The sequence below is a fragment of the Simochromis diagramma genome, unplaced genomic scaffold (assembly GCF_900408965.1).
Source record: "Simochromis diagramma unplaced genomic scaffold, fSimDia1.1 OVJJ01000251.1, whole genome shotgun sequence".
NCBI lineage: Eukaryota > Metazoa > Chordata > Actinopteri > Cichliformes > Cichlidae > Simochromis > Simochromis diagramma.
This window is the reverse complement of record NW_024387463.1, coordinates 292,954-311,712: the sequence shown is the minus strand read 5'-3', so window position 1 is coordinate 311,712 and position 18,759 is coordinate 292,954. Positions and strand designations below refer to the sequence as shown.

At 44.7% G+C, this 18,759-nt stretch overlaps 1 protein-coding gene across 1 annotated transcript; it reads right to left on the bottom strand.

Moving 5' to 3' along the window:
• Positions 1 to 6,785: 6,785 nt before the first annotated feature.
• On the bottom strand, positions 6,786 to 12,859 carry LOC120723181. Its single transcript, XM_040014523.1, has one exon. It carries the CDS (start codon positions 12,085 to 12,087, stop codon positions 7,549 to 7,551), a length of 4,539 nt encoding a protein of 1,512 aa, XP_039870457.1. The 5' UTR covers positions 12,088 to 12,859; the 3' UTR covers positions 6,786 to 7,548.
• Between the last annotated feature and the right edge of the window lie 5,900 nt (positions 12,860 to 18,759).

The window sequence follows — 18,759 nt, the reverse complement described above, 5'->3', positions numbered from 1 at the left end:
TTCCAACTATAGCCATAATCACATACTGTGTATGCTACCATTGTATATAGTGTATTATCTTACTTTTTTTTCATTGATTGTACTTATTTGTATTTTTATATTTCCTTCTAATATCTGTACCTGAGCTGAGGTGACGCAAAAATTTCCCCGTTGTGGGATCAATAAAGTCTTATCTTATCTTATCTCTTATCTTATATACTAATGTGCCACAAACAGGACTTTAATATCACCAACCATTCCCATGTTATTACGGTGTATCCATATAAATGGCCCACCCTGTACACTTCACGTTTGAGAAACATCGTCATGAATTCCCTCTGACTTTGGCTGTTTTGCTTCCACCACAATAAAATCACACTTCCTGTTCTCTCAGTGTACTTCAAGAACAGTTTCCCATCTCAAATCTCTGTTTTCTGCATTATTCACGTGCTTATTACCCACCAGTATACCTTTGTGTACAGCGCTGTCAGCCACTGTTTTTTTGTGTGTGTGTTTTTAACTGACTTCCGAGCAGAAAGCCTCATTTCTGCTGTTCAATATCGAAGAAATTTAAACTTTTTAATATTATGCCAAATTGAAAAACACTTAGCTGTGTCTCTAATAAAACCCCTGTAACTTTGCTCTGCTTCACTTAAGCAGCATCAGGTAATGTTCAAATGTTGAGTCATGGTTTGCTTCATTTTTATCCTCAGTTACTTTGAATCAAAGTCATCTGCTGTGATGCTCACACCTCAGATGAAGTCTCACAGTGTCAGTTCTGATAAATGATCACAATTATAACATTTCTGACTGCCCGAGTCAATACTAAATCGAATCCCAAAAAGTTGATTCATCTGGACGTTTTCAGTGGGAGAAACATTTCGTCACTCATCCAGGTGACTTCTTCAGTCTCAGTTGACTACAGGTTTCCCCAATCATATAAACAGGACATTTGCATAATGACTAAAACTAGATGAACCAGATCCAGATGAACAGAATCAACTTTTTGGATTTACTTACCTGGATGATTGAGAATGCATCAAGACATTGAATCAAATCGTGAATCGGAATTGAATCGATTCTAGAAATCAGTGATGATACCCAGCCCTAATGTGATACGACCGGTCCGTGGGCCATTCTCACCCTTCTTGTGGTTGGCCTGGCAATTTTCTGCCGAACTGGGCAATCCACGTCCAGCAACGAGCAGTGGGGATTTTGGAAGGATGCGTGTGAGCACGTCCATACGCTGTCTGCAAAGCAGCAGAATCGTGGGACCATAAATTCTGCATTAGCTTGAGTAGTGAAAATCAGAATCAGAATACTTTATTAATCCCAAAGGAAATTATGGGTTACAGCAGGCAGCACGCTAATGGCGCATGCACACTTACAAAGGAACCTTCTGACCAAACTTTACACAAACATCACATTGGGAAGACATGTCAGAGAGGTAGGCTGATAGGAAAAGACAACGAAAATACATAACACGAGGTGAGAGGAGGAGAAAAAAACTCCACTCAGACTGAGCTCCTAGTGGGAGAACAGTTTGATAACAGAAAAAAAACACCTCAGCACAAAAAGCACATGACTATCAATACACCATAGAAACACAAGACAAGCAACAGGGGCGGGTAAAAGGGTAAGAGAGACCCGGTGTAGACAAGGCATCCGGTCCTGCAGCATGTCTGCGCTGGTCCAGTCGACCGCCATCTTCCCCGGGAGGGGACAGACATCGAAGGCGTTTGGAAAGGGAGGGGGGATCAGTGTGTATCAGTGTATGTGTGTGTGAGTTCAGCTGAGACAGTGTCCTTCGCCCTGCCAGGCTAAGTAAACAGAAGTTAATGTTAATGTCAATTTATTCATTCAGAAAAATACACAATGTGAAGCGTTTGTCATGCAACTGTAAAAGATGCTAAAAGATCTGTGTTTTGCCCAAATACTGAATCAACCACTGAAATATTCCACATGCGAACCTGAGACCAAGTGGTGCCTAGTTTTGTTACTCTACTGTTTTGTTTTTGCTCATTTGTATTTCCTGTTGTTTCATTGATTTATGGTAGCACTGAGCTGACAGCAAACACTGTCCTAGCAGGTCTACTGGGTCTAAAACTAATTCCACAATTCTTCTGAACTTCATCTCTTGGGCATTATTAGCCAACGCCCTTACAGTTATGGCTTACCAAGCATCTACTGTCATAGACAGTTCATAACATTACAGGACACGACATCAAAGTAAAACAGTACTCGGGCTATAGCGCTATAATTTAAATAATAAATAATGAGGACAAGTTCTGTCCCTTCGCGGGACAAAGCAGCTCCCCAGAACTGCGCTGTGGGATAACACTGAAAATAGAAACTGCAAGGCATGACAGGATACAGTATGTGACATAGCTGCCAGCAGTCTGTGCACAATGCCACATGACTCAGTAAACATGCATTTGTTTCCAATGGAAGTAAGATCCTACGCAGTCATGCTCTATAGTGGCCCAGTGTCATTTTTTGTGTCTTTCTGTGTCTTGCCTTCTGGTGCTTTGTACTATAAGCTAAAGCCCCAACAATACTTGAAAGAAACTGTTAGTGTGTTTGTTTATCCACCATCTCAGCTAAAAGACTTATGAGAAATGATAAATGTATTTTTAAAGCATTAAATGATAGAAGATGAGCATGTACATGCATCTTTATTGTTCAGAAAACCACAGACTGTGAAACAGTTACCTGCAGCCAGTCTTCCCAAAAGAGATTAGCTTAGCGGTGTACAACGTTTTATATGAGACTGTGATCTATCTGATTGGTTACATGTAATTCTCTCTGTGCCTCAGGCTGGTGCCAGCCTCTCAGCACTCTGTCATGTCCAATGCTAAAAAGGAAGGCTCCTACACTGCTACACGTGCACTGGATGTATGTCCCATCTCTCACCTATTAACTTGTTGTCCCAGTAACGGTAAGAGCCACCCTGGCTGAGATACTGGATATTTGTTTTTGTCTCACATGGTCCCGATGACCCACCTTATCATAGCACTTAAAGCTTCAGTATTTCTAACTAAACACTGTCTAGACATCTACATTCTTAGGCTGTCATTCACTATAATACCTTACAAACACCAACAATCATCCCCGATGAGTAAGCACTTGGTCAGAGCAGGAAGGAAAAATGTTTAATAGAGAGGATCCTCCAGCAGAACCAGGCTCATCTGCTGAGACCGGTTGGGGTTGAGGAGAAAGAGACGGGGTTACTTGTTCTTAGAGGAGCTCTGTAATAATGTAAGTTCTTCGCCAGGCAACACATCATCTTAACACACCTGTTTGCTGGTAACTGGCGCTCTATAAATAAACTTAATTTAACTGAAGTGAATCCAATAAATTAAATGTTAATAAAATTTAGATTTAAAATCAAAAATGTAATTTATAAAAATAAAATGTTTATGAAGAGTCTCACTGTGGCGGGGTGTGGTTTATGGCTCAGGGGCGTGGTGGAGCAGTGGGTTCAGGATGTGGTGTAGGGTAGGCTGACCCACAGAGCTGTTCTCCATCACCAGGTCAAGGCTTCCCAGTTTCAGGGGGATGGCGGGACCTGATGAGGGGCTGTTTGCTGGAAACGTGCTACACTCACGTTTAGGTTTACCTTCCCCCTAAAACTGGTACAACATTCTGCCCTTAATGTTTTGTCACATAGTCCCTGAGTGAATCATTTATGATTTATTCATCATTCAAGGCCTCCCAGAATATTTTCAAGCAAGGACAGAGAGTTAAATATTGAAACACTATTGTATGACCACAGAAAAAACTGTTTACTGTAACATTTCCTCATTTCAAGGATCGTGTATATACATAAAAAGATATTAACATATTTGAAATAAGAGTTTAACTCTCTTTTTCTTCAGAATTGCTACTAAAACCTTATCAGTGAGCTAAATCTCATCTGAATACTTTAAAATGTATTTTCTTATTGACCTTGTCCAGTTAAGCAGAACCAAAACTGCTCTCAAATGAACACTGAGGGCAGTTCTGTCTCTGAGAAATAATGGCAAAGCTAAAACTCTCATTATTGCCTCTCTTCTCTTTCCGGCAGCTGGCCTCGAGCCAGTCCAGACGGCTGCTGGTTAAAATGTTCACTGAAGTTATTGTGGTAATCACTGATTAAAATATAGACACATGCTGCTGGCTTAGATTGTTGTCCATCTTTCTCATCCTCTGTCTCTTCCTGCCAGCACACGCTGATTCTATTCCTGGCAACGCAATTCTAGTTTGCACCTGTCGTCTCTGTGGGTAATGGCACATTTTTCTTAAGTAGAGATAACTGGGACCATTAAGCACAGTGCTGTTTATGTACTTTATTAAAAGCTGTTTCCCAATAAAATGCTGAACTCTCCTGGTATAGCCGCAGCATAACCAGATATAAAGCCGTCGCATAAAGCTGCAGCTAGCAGACGACATAGAGTGAAGGCTGTTACAAATGTTTCCTACTATCTGAATGTCTAAATGTTTGGTGGTTGAATGCAGTGATGTATAACAGCTAAACACTTAGTATGTAGCCCTCTGTAATCCTCAACTTACAGATTTAATTTAATGGGTGTGTGTGTGCGTGTATGTGTTTCTGCCACCCGGTGTTTTATTTCCTCTCTGCCCACTGGCAGTGCAGTGGAACAGATTGTCAGCTTTGCATCCCCCTTTGATAATGCAGCATTTGCAGTATATTTTTATCAGTAACAGAACAGACTCTGGCACTGTAGCTCTCATGATGTCAGCAGAGCCTGACATGGCACCACTGGATATTTGAATGGTTTGAATAACAGCATGGGCGGGGGGGGGCACAACAGCAAGTGCAGAGCAATATTCTGAAACCACAAGAATGAAGGTCTATTCAAGGCTTTTTCTAAAAGCTCAGCCTTCGTCTTCCTGGGTATTCTAGGAATGTGGCCTTTGAAAATAGTCTTTTCATAACATACAGTCAAAGAAATTATCTGCGGAATGAATGTAATTTTATCATGCCACCATATTTCCATCGAAAAAGTGATGTATGCTTTATGTATCTTGGTTTAGTTGTATGAACATGACAGAAATTTTCCAGTTAAATTTCATTCATTTAACCATTCCGATTCCATGTTCTTGATTCATTTCCTTATCCATTCTCCACCACAAAGCAACATATCAAACACATTACATTTGTGCAAATTAACTTTCTCCCAATACAAAGTAATTTGTTATACTACTCATGATATTATTTTTGTGTTTCTTTGTGAATAATTCCCATTAAACAATATAAACCTGTGGTTTCCATCACACACACCGATGCAAATCCCTTTCCTGATAAGGACACACATACAGTGGCTTGCAAAAGTATTGGGCCCCCTTGAACTTTCCCACATTTTGTCCCATTACAGCCACAAACATGAATCAATGTTATTGGACTTCCACGTGAAAGACCAACACAAAGTGGTGCACACGTGAGAAGTGGAACGAAAATCAGACATGATTCCAAACATGTTTTACAAATAAATAACTGCAAAGTGGGGTGTGTGTAATTATTCAGCCCCCTGAGTCGATACTTTGTAGAACCACCTTTTGCTGCAGTTCCAGCTGCCAGTCTTTTAGGGTCTGTCTCTACCAGCTTTGCACATCTACAGACTGAAATCTTTGCCCATTCTTCTTTGAAACAGCTCCAGCTCAGTCAGATTAGCTGGACAGCGTTTGTGAACAGCAGTTTTCAGATCTTGCTGCAGATTCTTGATTGGATTTAGATCTGGACTTTGACTGGGCCGTTCTAACACATGGATATGTTTTGTTTTAAACCATCCCATCGTTGCCCTGGCTTTATGTTTAGGGTCGTTGTCCTGCTGGAAGGTGAACCTCCGCCCCAGTCTCAAGTCTTTTGCAGACTCCAAGAGGTTTTCTTCCAAGGTTGCCCTGTATTTGGCTCCATCCATCTTCCCATCAGCTCTGACCAGCTTCCCTGTCCTTGCTGAAGAGAAGCCCCCCCAGAGCATGATGCTGCCACCACCATATCTGACAGTGGGGATGGTGTGAGTCATGTGCAGCGTTTTGCATTTTGGCCACAAAGTTCCATTTTCGTCTCATCTGACCAGAGCACCTTCTTCACATGTTTTTTTTTTTTGTTTGTTTGTTTTTTTTCTTTGCCTGTCCCGTTTGGTTCTTTTGCCATCAGAATTATTGTCTAAAGGCGAAGAAAGATGCCCAACGGATTTACTTTACCAAATGGACCATCCCAGCCTTGCCGTATTGGTCTATTTGATTCAACTTTGCTTTTATTGTTTATTTTATTTTCACTTGCTGAACACGGGACAGACTTGACTGGGGAAAAGAAAAGGGAGAAAGAAAAACAGTGGGGAAGAGGAACGGTGATAAAGGGCAAAAACCAAAATCCAACAAAACAAACAGACAAAAAACACATCTATCAATCACCTGGATCACCTGTTGAGAAAGAAAAAAGAAAAAACAAGCAAAGAAAAAGAGAGCAGTATAATAAACAACATCACGATGATCCATGTGAATGTAACAGTAAATACTAAATATTAAACATTATTGTGCAGCACGTAAGATCAACAGCACACAGTGTGCTTTGAGGTAGGAGCCAAAAAGGGTGTAGTTTGTGTGTGTGATCACCCGTGTGTACACCTGTAAGCATGGACGCGCTTGTTTTTAAAAGGTTCCTTCATGTAATTATCTGCTAGAGGGTGTGGGGGGGCCACAGCCCCATCCTCCAGGGCATGAAGCAGGTATGGAGGAGATCCAGACTCCAGACATCCAGAGGCCCCCAGAACACAAGAGACCAAGGAAGACTGTCAGTTTTGGCCGGCGGTCGTAGGTTCTGTCCAATAATATGACGCGAGACTGGAGTAAAAGACATCCATGGATTGGCACTTTATTAAAGAAGGAGCATGATAACAGCACAAAACACTAACTACAACTAAACAAAATGGCTTCCTTTTATACTCTACCTTTTCAGGTGAGTATCCGGAATAGCCCCAGTATGGGGGTTAACTAATCAACATGAAACATAACCCTCCACCCAAACAAACATACCATAACATTAAAGCACATCACAAACATATACATATTTCCAACACATACTATAAACAAACCAATAACATAAGCTTCACCCATTTCTATCTAAATTAAAACCCTCTTTATCCATACTCCCTAACCTGGCACACTGGTCTGCCCCAAGAGCTCTTAAACAGGTGATTGAGCCGCTTTCACTCTTTTGCTCCACATCCTGCAAGAAGCAACTAGGACAGGTGAGTACCTTTACAAGTTCTCATTTCGCATATGTTTAGGTTATTGATAAATGATTAACTGCAAGCAGCTCTAACTTTGACTCTTCTCCGACACAGGTAGGATGGCCAGTCCCACTGTCTCTTTTCTGTTACAAGCTGTCAATTTAATCGTATGTCAAATAACCTAATAAAAGACTCCATAAGAACTAATGTGTTTTCTTTATTACCCCATTTTAAATTCCCAATCCAACAATTTATTATTAACAATACCAACCAGGTAATGGAACCCCTGGTCTCCATTACATTTCCTCCCCCCTTCTCCTTAGACTACTGTACTTCAATCTTCATACATACGTGAAAGACAGTCTGCAACACAGTTAGATTTGCCTGGACGATACCGCACTGTGAAATCATAGGGTTGCAATGACAAATACCATCTCGCAACACGCATGTTGGTCTCCTTCATCTTGTGCAGCCACTGAAGGGCACGGTGGTCTGTCTCCAGGGTGAAATGTCTGCCTAGAAGATAGTACCTCAGTGACTCCACCGCCCACTTCATAGCAAGACACTCCTTTTCCACGGTGGAGTATCTCGACTCTCTGTCCTGAAGCTTTCTGCTGAGGAAAACAACTGGGCGCCTCACTCCCTCCACCTCCTGCAGCAGCACGGCTCCCAAGCCTACTCCAGAAGCATCTGTCTGCAGTGTGAAAGGCTGAGCAAAATCCGGGCTGTGTAGAACAGAATCACTTGTGATGGCTGACTTAAGGTCAATGAAAGCACTGTCACAGTCTTTTGTCCACTTCACCTTATTCGGCGCCGACGCTTTTGTCAAATCCGTGAGAGGTGCTGCCCTCTCTGCAAAGTGGGGGATGAATTTACTGTACCAGCCCACTAAGCCTATAAATGCCCGCACCTTCTTCTTGGTTGTAGGAACTGGATATGCATGAATTGCCTCCATTTTCCCCACCTGAGGCTTCACCTGTCCATGTCCAACCACATATCCAAGGTACTCCACCTGCCTCTGTGCGATCTTACACTTGTGAGGATTGATAGTAAGACCAGCAGATTTGATTAACTTCAGAACGCGTTGCAGGTGAGCCACATGCTGTTCCCAGGTCTGACTAAATATCACAACATCATCTAGGTATGCTGCAGCAAAGTCTGACACATCCCTCAAGACCTGGTCCATCAGCCGCTGAAACGTTGCTGGTGCCCCTTGGAGACCAAACGGCATCACCCTGAACTGAAACAGCCCAAACGGGGTTTTGAAGGCCGTCAGTTCCTTTGCCTCTGGAGCTAGGGCCACCTGCCAGTAGCCCTTGCTTAGGTCAAGAGTGGTAATGAACTTACTTCTCCCCACCCTTTCCAAGAGCTCATCAATACGAGGCATTGGATAGGGGTCAAACTTTGAGACAGAGTTGAGATATCTCAAGTCAATGCAAAACCTCAATGTTCCATCCTTTTTTGGGACCAGAACAATTGGGCTGCACCATTCACTCGCTGATGTTTCAATTATCCCAAGTGACAACATTAGGTCGATTTCTTTCTTCAGCTGTGAAACCAGGAGTTCAGGAATCCTATAGAATTTTCTACGGGGTGGAGCATTATCCCTCAAGTGGACTTTGTGTTGTACCAGTTTTGTAAAACCAGGTTTTTCCTGGAACAACTTTGGATCCAGAAGAGCCCTTAAATCTCCCTGCTGGGAGGGCTTAAGATGGGTCAGTGACACTAAACTTGGCCCTGATTTGCCTGTGGGAAAAAACTGTTCTCCCTCCTCTTCATCCTTGACTACCCGAACAAGACAATGCTGTTTTACCTGCTGCATGGACTGCATTGGCGGTTGCTGCTGCTGCGTGATGGGTTGCTGCTGCTGCTGCTGCGTGAATTCTTTTAACAGGTTAATATGGAAGACCTGATGTTTCTTCCTCCTGTCAGGCATGTACAGCTCATAGTTAACATTGCCAAGACGTTTTGTAATTTTGTAGGGGCCTTGCCACCTGGCTAGCAGTTTGCTGTCTGTCGTAGGAAGCAACAGCAACACATGCTGTCCTGGTTGGAACGTCCTTTCCCTGGCCTTCCTATCATACCAGGTTTTCTGCTTGTTTTGAGCCACTTTCATGTTTTGCTGTGCCAGTATTGTCATTTGTTCTAGTCGCTCTCTCATTTTCAGCACATAAGCTATTACATTATCTCCATCAGGCTCTGGATTCTCCCATTGTTCTTTCAGCAGGTCGAGTGGACCTCTCACTTGACGGCCATAAAGCAGTTCAAATGGTGAAAATCCTGTAGAGGCCTGTGGCACTTCACGATAGGCAAACAACAAGTAAGGCAGCCACTGATCCCAGTCTGAGCCAGTGTCTGTTACAAATTTCCGCAGCATGTTCTTTAGTGTCTGGTTAAAACGCTCTACTAGTCCATCTGACTGGGGGTGGTAAGGGGTGGTTTTAATACCTTTTATGCCAAGTAATCTATATACCTGCTGTAGAAATTTAGACTGGAAATTTGTGCCACAGTCTGTCAGGACCTCTTTAGCTATACCTACTCTAGAAAACAACTGCAGGAGACAATTGGCAACCTGTCTCGCTTTCACTGATCTTAGGGGAAAAGCTTCAGGATAACGAGTGGCATAATCACAAATGACCAAGATGTAACGATTACCTGATGAGCTTCTTTCAAGGGGCCCCACTACATCCATTCCTATTCTTTCGAAAGGTGTATCTATGACAGGCAATGGCTGAAGATGGGCACGGGCCACTCCTTTATTTAGGGTGAGCTGACATATCTGACACGACTTACAAAACTGCTGTAGTTGAGTGTACATGCCAGGCCAGACAAAACGGCTTGCAATCCTATGTAAAGATTTCTGAAAACCAAGATGGCCTGCCCAAGGTACAGAATGACCAAGTTCCATGACTTTGTTTCTTAGTGCCTGTGGTAATGCTATGGCTTCAGTCTTGCCTTTACACTCATAAAGGACACCATTTCTCAGCACATAGGTTGCATCTGCCAACACATCTACTTTCCCTTGCATCTGTCCATCAACCTCAGACACCTTATCAAACCAGGATTTTAATGATGGATCTGCCTGTTGAAGTGAAGAGATATCTGGTGGGATGTCAAGTTCCAGAGGGAGGTTGGGGCTCTGGTCTACACCCTCTAACCTGGATGAACCCCTAAATTTTTCTCTTCGTCGTTGCGCTCGAGATTTAGCTGGTTTTGCTGGGCTTACTTCTAATTCTTCATCATAGAAAGGTAGCTCTTTTAACGGGTCACTCGCACTCTGAGCTCTTGTGGTGATCAAACTGGGGATTGCACTTTCTGGCTGTGCCTGCAGAATAATGTCTTGCTTCTGTAAGTTGTGGTCTTGATCTACATGAACTGTATGCGAATGTCCCGGAACTTCATTAGACACCAAATCTAACAGTGTAGGTATATCTAAGCCCAATATCACTGCATATGGTAGTCTGGGTGCTAAAGCCACTGGCAGGAGAAATGTCTGGCCACCTACAGTCAAATACACCTCAGCCATGGGATAATCCTTCTCATCACCATGTACACAGCTTATTTTAGTCCTTGTGTCACTCCATAGCTCTCTTGGTACTAAACTAGCCAAAACCACTGACTGAAAGCTCCCTGTATCCAAGAGTGCTTCTTCACGCTGACCATTAACAAGTACAGGTGTTGTTCTTACTGCTTCATGATCAGGACCTGGCAATGTGGGTCTGGGGGCTGAGCACAAAAGGGATGGCCTACTTTGTGTTGTTGCTGGGCATGTATACTGAGTGTGGCCTATCTGGTTACAGTGATAACATCTAACATCTGATTTTGAACCTGAATGTGACTTTTTAGTGTTGTTACTTTTACCAGAAACAAAATGTCTGCTTCCAGGATAACTTCTACTCTGGCCTATACCACCACTCCTTACACCCCCATCAGACTTACTTTGTCCAGTCATGAAGCTGTCCTGGCCAAAGGTGGTTCCTCTCGATCCTGTTCTGGCAGAGATGAAGATTTCCGCTAGCTGTGAAGCCTCCTCTGCAGATTTGGGGGCACGTTCCCTGATCCACACCTCCAGATCTGGGTGGACCATCCTCAGAAACTGCTCCAAGATCATCAGTTCAGAAATGTCTTTCACTGTAGATTTTTCAGGTTTCACCCATTTGTAAAACATATCTTTTAATCGCACATAAAGTTCTCTTGGAGTTTCACCTGGGTGCATATCCAGGGCTCGAAACCTTCTTCTGTATGTGTCAGCAGTTATTTCGTATTTAGCAAGAATGGCATCTTTTACTTTATCATAGACTTCTGAATCAGCAATGTCCATATGCACATAAGCACTACGTGCTTTTCCAGTGAGCAGAGGTACGAGTCGAACAGCCCATTCTTCTCTCGGCCAACGGCAAACTTGAGCCATTCTCTCAAAAGTAGTGAGAAAATGCTCAATATCATCATCTGGAGTGAGTGGCAGCAACTTGGGATCTCTCTGGTGAAATGGTTCCTGTCTTGGCAGAGACCACATCTGCTGACCAGTCAGACTAGGCCCCTCATCAGGTTCACTTCCCTCCTCGATTTGGTTGTCCTCTTGTTCCTGCTGCTGTTCTGTCATTTCTTTTACTTGAACTTGCATTTGCTGAAACTGATGTTGCATACTTTTCCATCTTTGTTCTTGTCGGGCTGATTCTCTGTCCATTCTCTGGTCTCTTGTTGCTTGAGACTGCATCAATGATTTCACCAGAGCTGTCAGTTCATCCAGTCTATCACCAGGTTTAGCTCCTGCTTTAGCCACTGGATCAGCTGTAGCACCTTCACCATCCTCTGCCACTTCATTACTGTCATTCTTCTTTCCACTTCTCGTCATCATATTTACCTCATTCATTAGAGGCAGCACTCCTGACACCACTTGTCAGTTTTGGCCGGCGGTCATAGGTTCTGTCCAATAATATGACGCGAGACTGGAGTAAAAGACATCCATGGATTGGCACTTTATTAAAGAAGGAGCATGATAACAGCACAAAACACTAACTACAACTAAACAAAATGGCTTCCTTTTATACTCTACCTTTTCAGGTGAGTATCCGGAATAGCCCAAGTATGGGGGTTAACTAATCAACATGAAACATAACCCTCCACACAAACAAACATACAATAACATTAAAGCACATCACAAACATATACATATTTCCAACACATACTATAAACAAACCAATAACATAAGCTTCACTCATTTCTATCTAAATTAAAACCCTCTTTATCCATACTACCTAACCTGGCACACTGGTCTGCCCCAAGAGCTCTTAAACAGGTGATTGAGCCGCTTTCACTCTTTTGCTCCACATCCTGCAAGAAGCAACCAGGACAGGTGAGTACCTTTACAAGTTCTCATTTCACATATGTTTAGGTTATTGATAAATGATTAACTGCAAGCAGCTCTAACTTTGGCTCTTCTCCGACACAGGTAGGATGGCCAGTCCCACTGTCTCTTTTCTGTTACAAGCTGTCAATTTAATCGTATGTCAAATAACCTAATAAAAGACTCCATAAGAACTAATGTGTTTTCTTTATTACCGCATTTTAAATTCCCAATCCAACAATTTATTATTAACAATACCAACCAGGTAATGGAACCCCTGGTCTCCATTACAAAGACCAACAGAGGGGCAGCCGCGCCACTGTCCCAGAAAGAGCTGAGGAGAGTCCCAGATGAGGGCTCACCCAGCAGCCGCGGAGCAGAAGCCAGGGGGGGTTGCAGTGACGTGCCCGTGAGCTCCGCCGGCAGCCAGCTGTGCCTGAGTGATCGAGCCCCAGGCCAAGAGGCCGAGGGCACCCCACCCCCGAAGGAGCCCGAGCGAGCCCCAGGCTTCAGGCCCCGATAAGCGGCCGCCAAGGAGTGAGCCGGTGTGTACCTGGACGCCCATCCCCAGACACAAAGAACCACCAACGCACCGATGTCTGAGGGAGTCCGCCACTGGCAGGGGAAGTGGTGGTGGGGGGAGATAGGCCTCCAAACCTTGGAGGGCCTGAGATGTCCCCAGAGAGGTGGCGTCTGATACCCAACCTGACATATAGACACAGACATACAGGCACACACAGATACAGACATCCATTCCCACCCTCATGCTCTCATATGCACTTACTCCACACTCAACCAACGTGGAGACAAACATAAAGAGATGCTGTACACACGATCACACTCCCCAAGCGTACTCTACGAACCGGGTCTAGGTACCCTTGCCCCTGGAGGGGGGAACTGCACCCAGACCCAGGTGGTGTTACCCTTTTCCCTGCAGTGGGGAGAAGCAGACCGCCCTGACTCCGCAGTAGCAGGGAGGCCCCACACTCCAGACCGCAGTCGGACGGCCAACTCCTCCTCCTAGCCCCCCCGCTCCAGCAGGCCACAGAGGACGGGGGTGAGAGAAGACTCCAAACCTCCCTCCACCCGCTCATTGTAGTGTTGATGCATGTGTGTTCTAAGGTGCATTTAAAACCCAGGAGGGCATGGAGCTACCTGCCAGAGAGCAGCAGGTAAGCGCATAGTCCCTCCTGCTAGCCCTCAATGTCTACGTGTATTTAACATTGAGAGGTGGGCAACGACGCCAGGGGTGAGGTGTACACCCTGATGGTCTTTTGGAGTCCGTGTAGCGTGCCCACCCCCAAGATCCTACATGTATGTGTAATGAGAGTGTGAGTAATGTGAACATTAATGACCTTGTAGTACCATATCACCCTATTAGAGCGCTTCGCTCTCGCTCTGCAGGCCTACTTGTTGTTCCTAGAGTATTTAAAAGTAGAATGGGAGGGAGAGCCTTCAGTTTTCAGGCCCCTCTTCTGTGGAACCAGCTTCCAGTTTGGATTCGGGAGACAGACACTATCTCTACTTTTAAGATTAGGCTTCAAACTTTCCTTTTTGCTAAAGCATATAGTTAGGGCTGGACCAGGTGACCCTGAATCCTCCCTTAGTTATGCTGCAATAGACGTAGGCTGCCGGGGGATTCCCATGATGCATTGAGTTTTTCCTTTCCAGTCACCTTTCTCACTCACTATGTGTTAATAGACCTCTCTGCATTGAATCATATCTGTTATTAACCTCTGTCTCTCTTCCACAGCATGTCTTTATCCTGTCTTCCTTCTCTCACCCCAACCGGTCGCAGCAGATGGCCGCCCCTCCCTGAGCCTGGTTCTGCCGGAGGTTTCTTCCTGTTAAAAGGGAGTTTTTCCTTCCCACTGTCGCCAAAGTGCTTGCTCATAGGAGGTCATATGATTGTTGGGTTTTTCTCTGTATCTATGAAGCGCCTTGAGGCGACTTTTGTTGTGATTTGGCGCTATATAAATAAAATTGAATTGAAATTGAATTGAATGTCTAAGTTGTGGGATAAAATTTAGGCACAAGAAGCCAGAGGGGGACAGATGGGGGGATGCCTCCCCTGCACCCTGGTGACACACCCCTACTCCAAGGCCCTGCATGTGTGGGTGGTTGTGGTGGAGCGGGAAGAGGGAGGCAGCTGGAGATGGGGAGGGAAGGAAGGGAGGGGCAAGTGACCCCTCCCTGGGGCCAGCTCCCCCACTGACCCCAGTAGGCACCCCCATACTCTGCAACCCGCCAGGGAAAGGGGGCCCAGGCCCATCCGGACTGGGGCCTAATTCAGCAGCGCCGCCCGGCCCCACAGAGACTGGGGCAGCCCACCCGACCCCACCACAGAGAAAACTGCACCCACCCCACCATCCACTCATCTTCCAGACTACACAAGACAATAGACACCCAGGCTGTGATCTTCCTCCACCTCTCCTGTATGTCCCCCTCCTGCAGAGTGAGTTCCTGAAGAGAGGAGAGCTCCTGCAAGGTGTAACAACCTCCCCCACCAGTTGAAGAGCCCCCCAGGTGGCTTGATGCAGTGGCTGGGCCCCCATGCACCCACCCGCCCACAACCCCAGCAACATACCAACCAGGACCCAAGACCCCAAGGCCCAGCCAGGGCCCCAGCCCAGAGATGGAGCGCCCCCAGAACCTCACGCCCATCCCGGACCCACCCAGGGGCAGCCAGGCTACCACGTCAGTAACCCACGTCCGTCAGCACAGACCCTCCCCTAGCCCCGCTGCACGCAGCCACGAGGAAACCGTCCCCTAAGAGCCAACAGAGCCCTTAAATAGGCCATGACCGCTACCCCGGGTTGAGCCCCCCCCCCAAGGAAGATGCCTCCGGGGACTGATAAAACTGATAAAAAAAAGACACTACTCAGTCCAGTGAAAGCTTGTCTTTACTCAGAAACTCTCTGAGAGTAGGATCAAGCAAAGCAGAAGCACTGTTGAACCTTATCCACACCACCAGTAGCGAGATAGTTACTTATCCTATCAGATCAGGACGCAAAGCTATTGTCGTACCGAGTGGACAAATGTACGGCGTTAGTTGTTCCATCAAAACAGACCTAAAGGTAAAAAGTGAAATACTTTTTGAGCCAGATGAAAACTTGTCTTTAGATGAGGGTCTGAAATCTAACTGCCAGTTGCTGTCTATATCAGGCAGTACCCGCAAAGTCAATATCTATGTTACTAATGCTACCAAACATGACATTGTGTTGCCACCTAAAACCCTTCTAGGTAACATAGAGAGGGTAACACATAGTTATCCTGTAAATCTCAAAGAAGCTCAGATAGGCTCGATTGTAGAAAAAGACAATCAGAGCCCACCTAGCTCAGCAGAAGAGCCTTGGGAACCACCTGTCAATTTGGGCCACCTTAACACAGAACAACAGGCAGTTGTCATGGAAATGTTAAGGGAGGAGTCAGACGCATTTGCTAAACACAAAGAGGAAGTTGGTTACATAAAAAATTTAAAAATGGATATCAAACTCACTGATCAGATTCCTGTAGCCAAATCCTATAATGCGGTCCCACGTGCTCTCTATGATGAAGTAAAAAGTCACATTCAGGACTTGTTAAAAAAAGACTTTATTCACAAATCAACCTCACCATATGCCTCTCCAATAGTGTGTGTGAGGAGGCGGGATGGAGGCCTGAGACTGTGTGTTGATTATAGGGGCCTCAATAAAAAGACCATTCCAGACAGACACCCTATTCCACGAATACAGGAAATCCTTGATGGACTTGGCGGCAATAGGTGGTTTAGTGTGCTTGACCAAGGCAAAGCGTACTATCAAGGTGAAATCAGCGAAGACTCAAAAAAATATACCGCCTTCACAACACCCTGGGGGCTGTATGAATGGAATAGAATCCCATTTGGACTCACCAATGCACCTGCAGCTTTCCAGCGGAGTATGGAGGAAAGTTTGGAAGGCTTGAGGGACAAAATATGCACTCCATATTTAGATGACGTTTTGGTGTACAGTCAAACATTTGAAACGCATATTGAAGATTTGAGATCAGTTCTCAAACGTCAGCGGGCTTGGGGAGAAAACTAAGACCTGATAAATGTGACTTGTTTAAAAATGAGGTCCGCTATGTGGGCAAAATCATTTCAGCAGACGGCTACAAAATGGATGACAAGAGGTACAAGCAGTACGAGCTTTGAAGGACAACCCACCAACAAACATTAAAGAGCTGAGAAAGCTTTTAGGATTTTTAGGATACTACCGAAGCTATGTACAAGATTTTTCAAGACATGCAAAGTGCCTATATGATTTACTCTCAGTTGACCACACGCAAACACCAGCGCGGTCAGCCAAGGCGGGGCATGCTGCACCCACCCAAAAAATCATATGGAGTGACAGCCACTAAAAAGCACTAGACTATTTGGTGGATGTTTTGACTAATCCACCTGTGATGGCTTATCCTAAGTTTGAGGAACCCTTCATTCAGCACATCGATGCTTCAGAAGAAGGCCTTGGTGCAGTTTTGTATCAGAGGCAGGACAGTAAATTAAGAGTCATTGGATATGGGTCAAGAACATTAACACAAGCTGAGAGGAACTACAGGTGGCACTCAGGGAAACTTGAGTTTTTGGCACTAAAATGGGCTGTGACTGAGCGCTTTAGAGACTATTTGTTCTATGCTCCCTCAGTGACAGTGTACAGTGATAACAACCCTTTAACCTATGTTTTAGGCACAGCTAAACTGAATGCAACAGGACACAGATGGGTTTCTGAGCTGGCTGATTTTAACATAACACTGAAATACCGACCTGGAAAAAGTAACGTTGATGCAGACTTTTTGTCCAGAACACCTTCTAGTATGGATTCATACATGTCAGAATGTACTGAGCTGTGTTCGCCTGAAGTGTTAAGCGCAGTACTGAATGCCATTGAAACACAGGAAGACAAACAACTGGATTGGATATCAGCCATAACGTGCAATCCAGAAGTAAACAAAATACTTACAGAAAATCTGCCAGATGTGAGGATCACAACGCAGGAGCTATTGCAAGCTCAAAAGCAGGACCCTGCCATAGCTTATGTTCTCAACTTAAAGAGTACTGGTGCGAGTCTTGACAAGACATCAGCGCTCAAAACCCCTAAAGGAAAACAGCTACTACACGAGTGGAAAAAGCTGTTTATCTCGGATGACGGGTTGCTGATACGAAAGACTGTGACTTACACTCAGATTGTGATTCCGGAATCGCACAAAGAACTGGTGTACAAACACCTTCACTGTGAAATGGGTCACTTGGGGGTGGACCGTGTGATGAATTTGGCAAGGAGTAGGTTTTATTGGCCGAATATGTACAAAGATATTGAGTTTTTCATCACACAGGTGTGCAAATGTAATATTCAGAAAAAACCTACAGTTCAGTGTAGGGCCCCCATGTGTCACGTGCCGGCTACTGCACCCTTTGAAATGGTTTCAATAGACTATGTCCATCTCGAAAAGAGCAGGGGAGGGTATGAGTATATTTTAGTGTTACAGGACAACTTCACCAAGTTTGCTCAAGCCTACCCTACACGCAACAAATCTGGCAAAACAGCAGCAGATAAAATTTTTAATGACTTTTCCTTGAAATTTGGTTTTCCTGGTAAATTACATCACGATCAAGGCAGAGAATTTGAAAACCATTTATTCAAACAGCTGCAGAAGTACACAGGAATAGCCAATTCAAAGACCACACCCTACCATCCACAGGGGAACCCAGTGGAAAGGTTTAATCGCACCTTGCTGTCAATGCTGCGGACCCTGGATGAGGAAAAGAAAGGAAACTGGAGTGACTATGTAAACAAAGTTGTGCATGCCTATAATTGCACAACTAGTGACTCGACAGGATACTCGCCCTTTTATTTACTCTTTGGTAGACATCCACGTCTCCCTATTGATGTAATTTTTGGACTGAGTGAGACGAACAAATGCAAATCATATGAGGATTATGCTCACAAATGGCAACAACAAATGAAAGAAGCATATGACATTGCATCCAGAAACATTAAAAAGACTCTGGCAAGAGGGAAATCACATTATGACCTGAAGAGACAAAGTGCTGTACTCTCACCTGGGGACAGGGTACTTGTCAGGAACATGTCAGAGAGGGGAGGCCTGGGAAAGTTACGCTCCTATTGGGAGGATCAAGTTCACATAGTGATCTCTCAAAAGGGGGAAAACAGCCCTGTT

Bases quoted from the DNA above. Each gene is read 5' to 3' on its own strand.
- LOC120723181 (XM_040014523.1), bottom strand. From the start codon at position 12,087: ATGAATGAGGTAAATATGATGACGAGAAGTGGAAAGAAGAATGACAGT.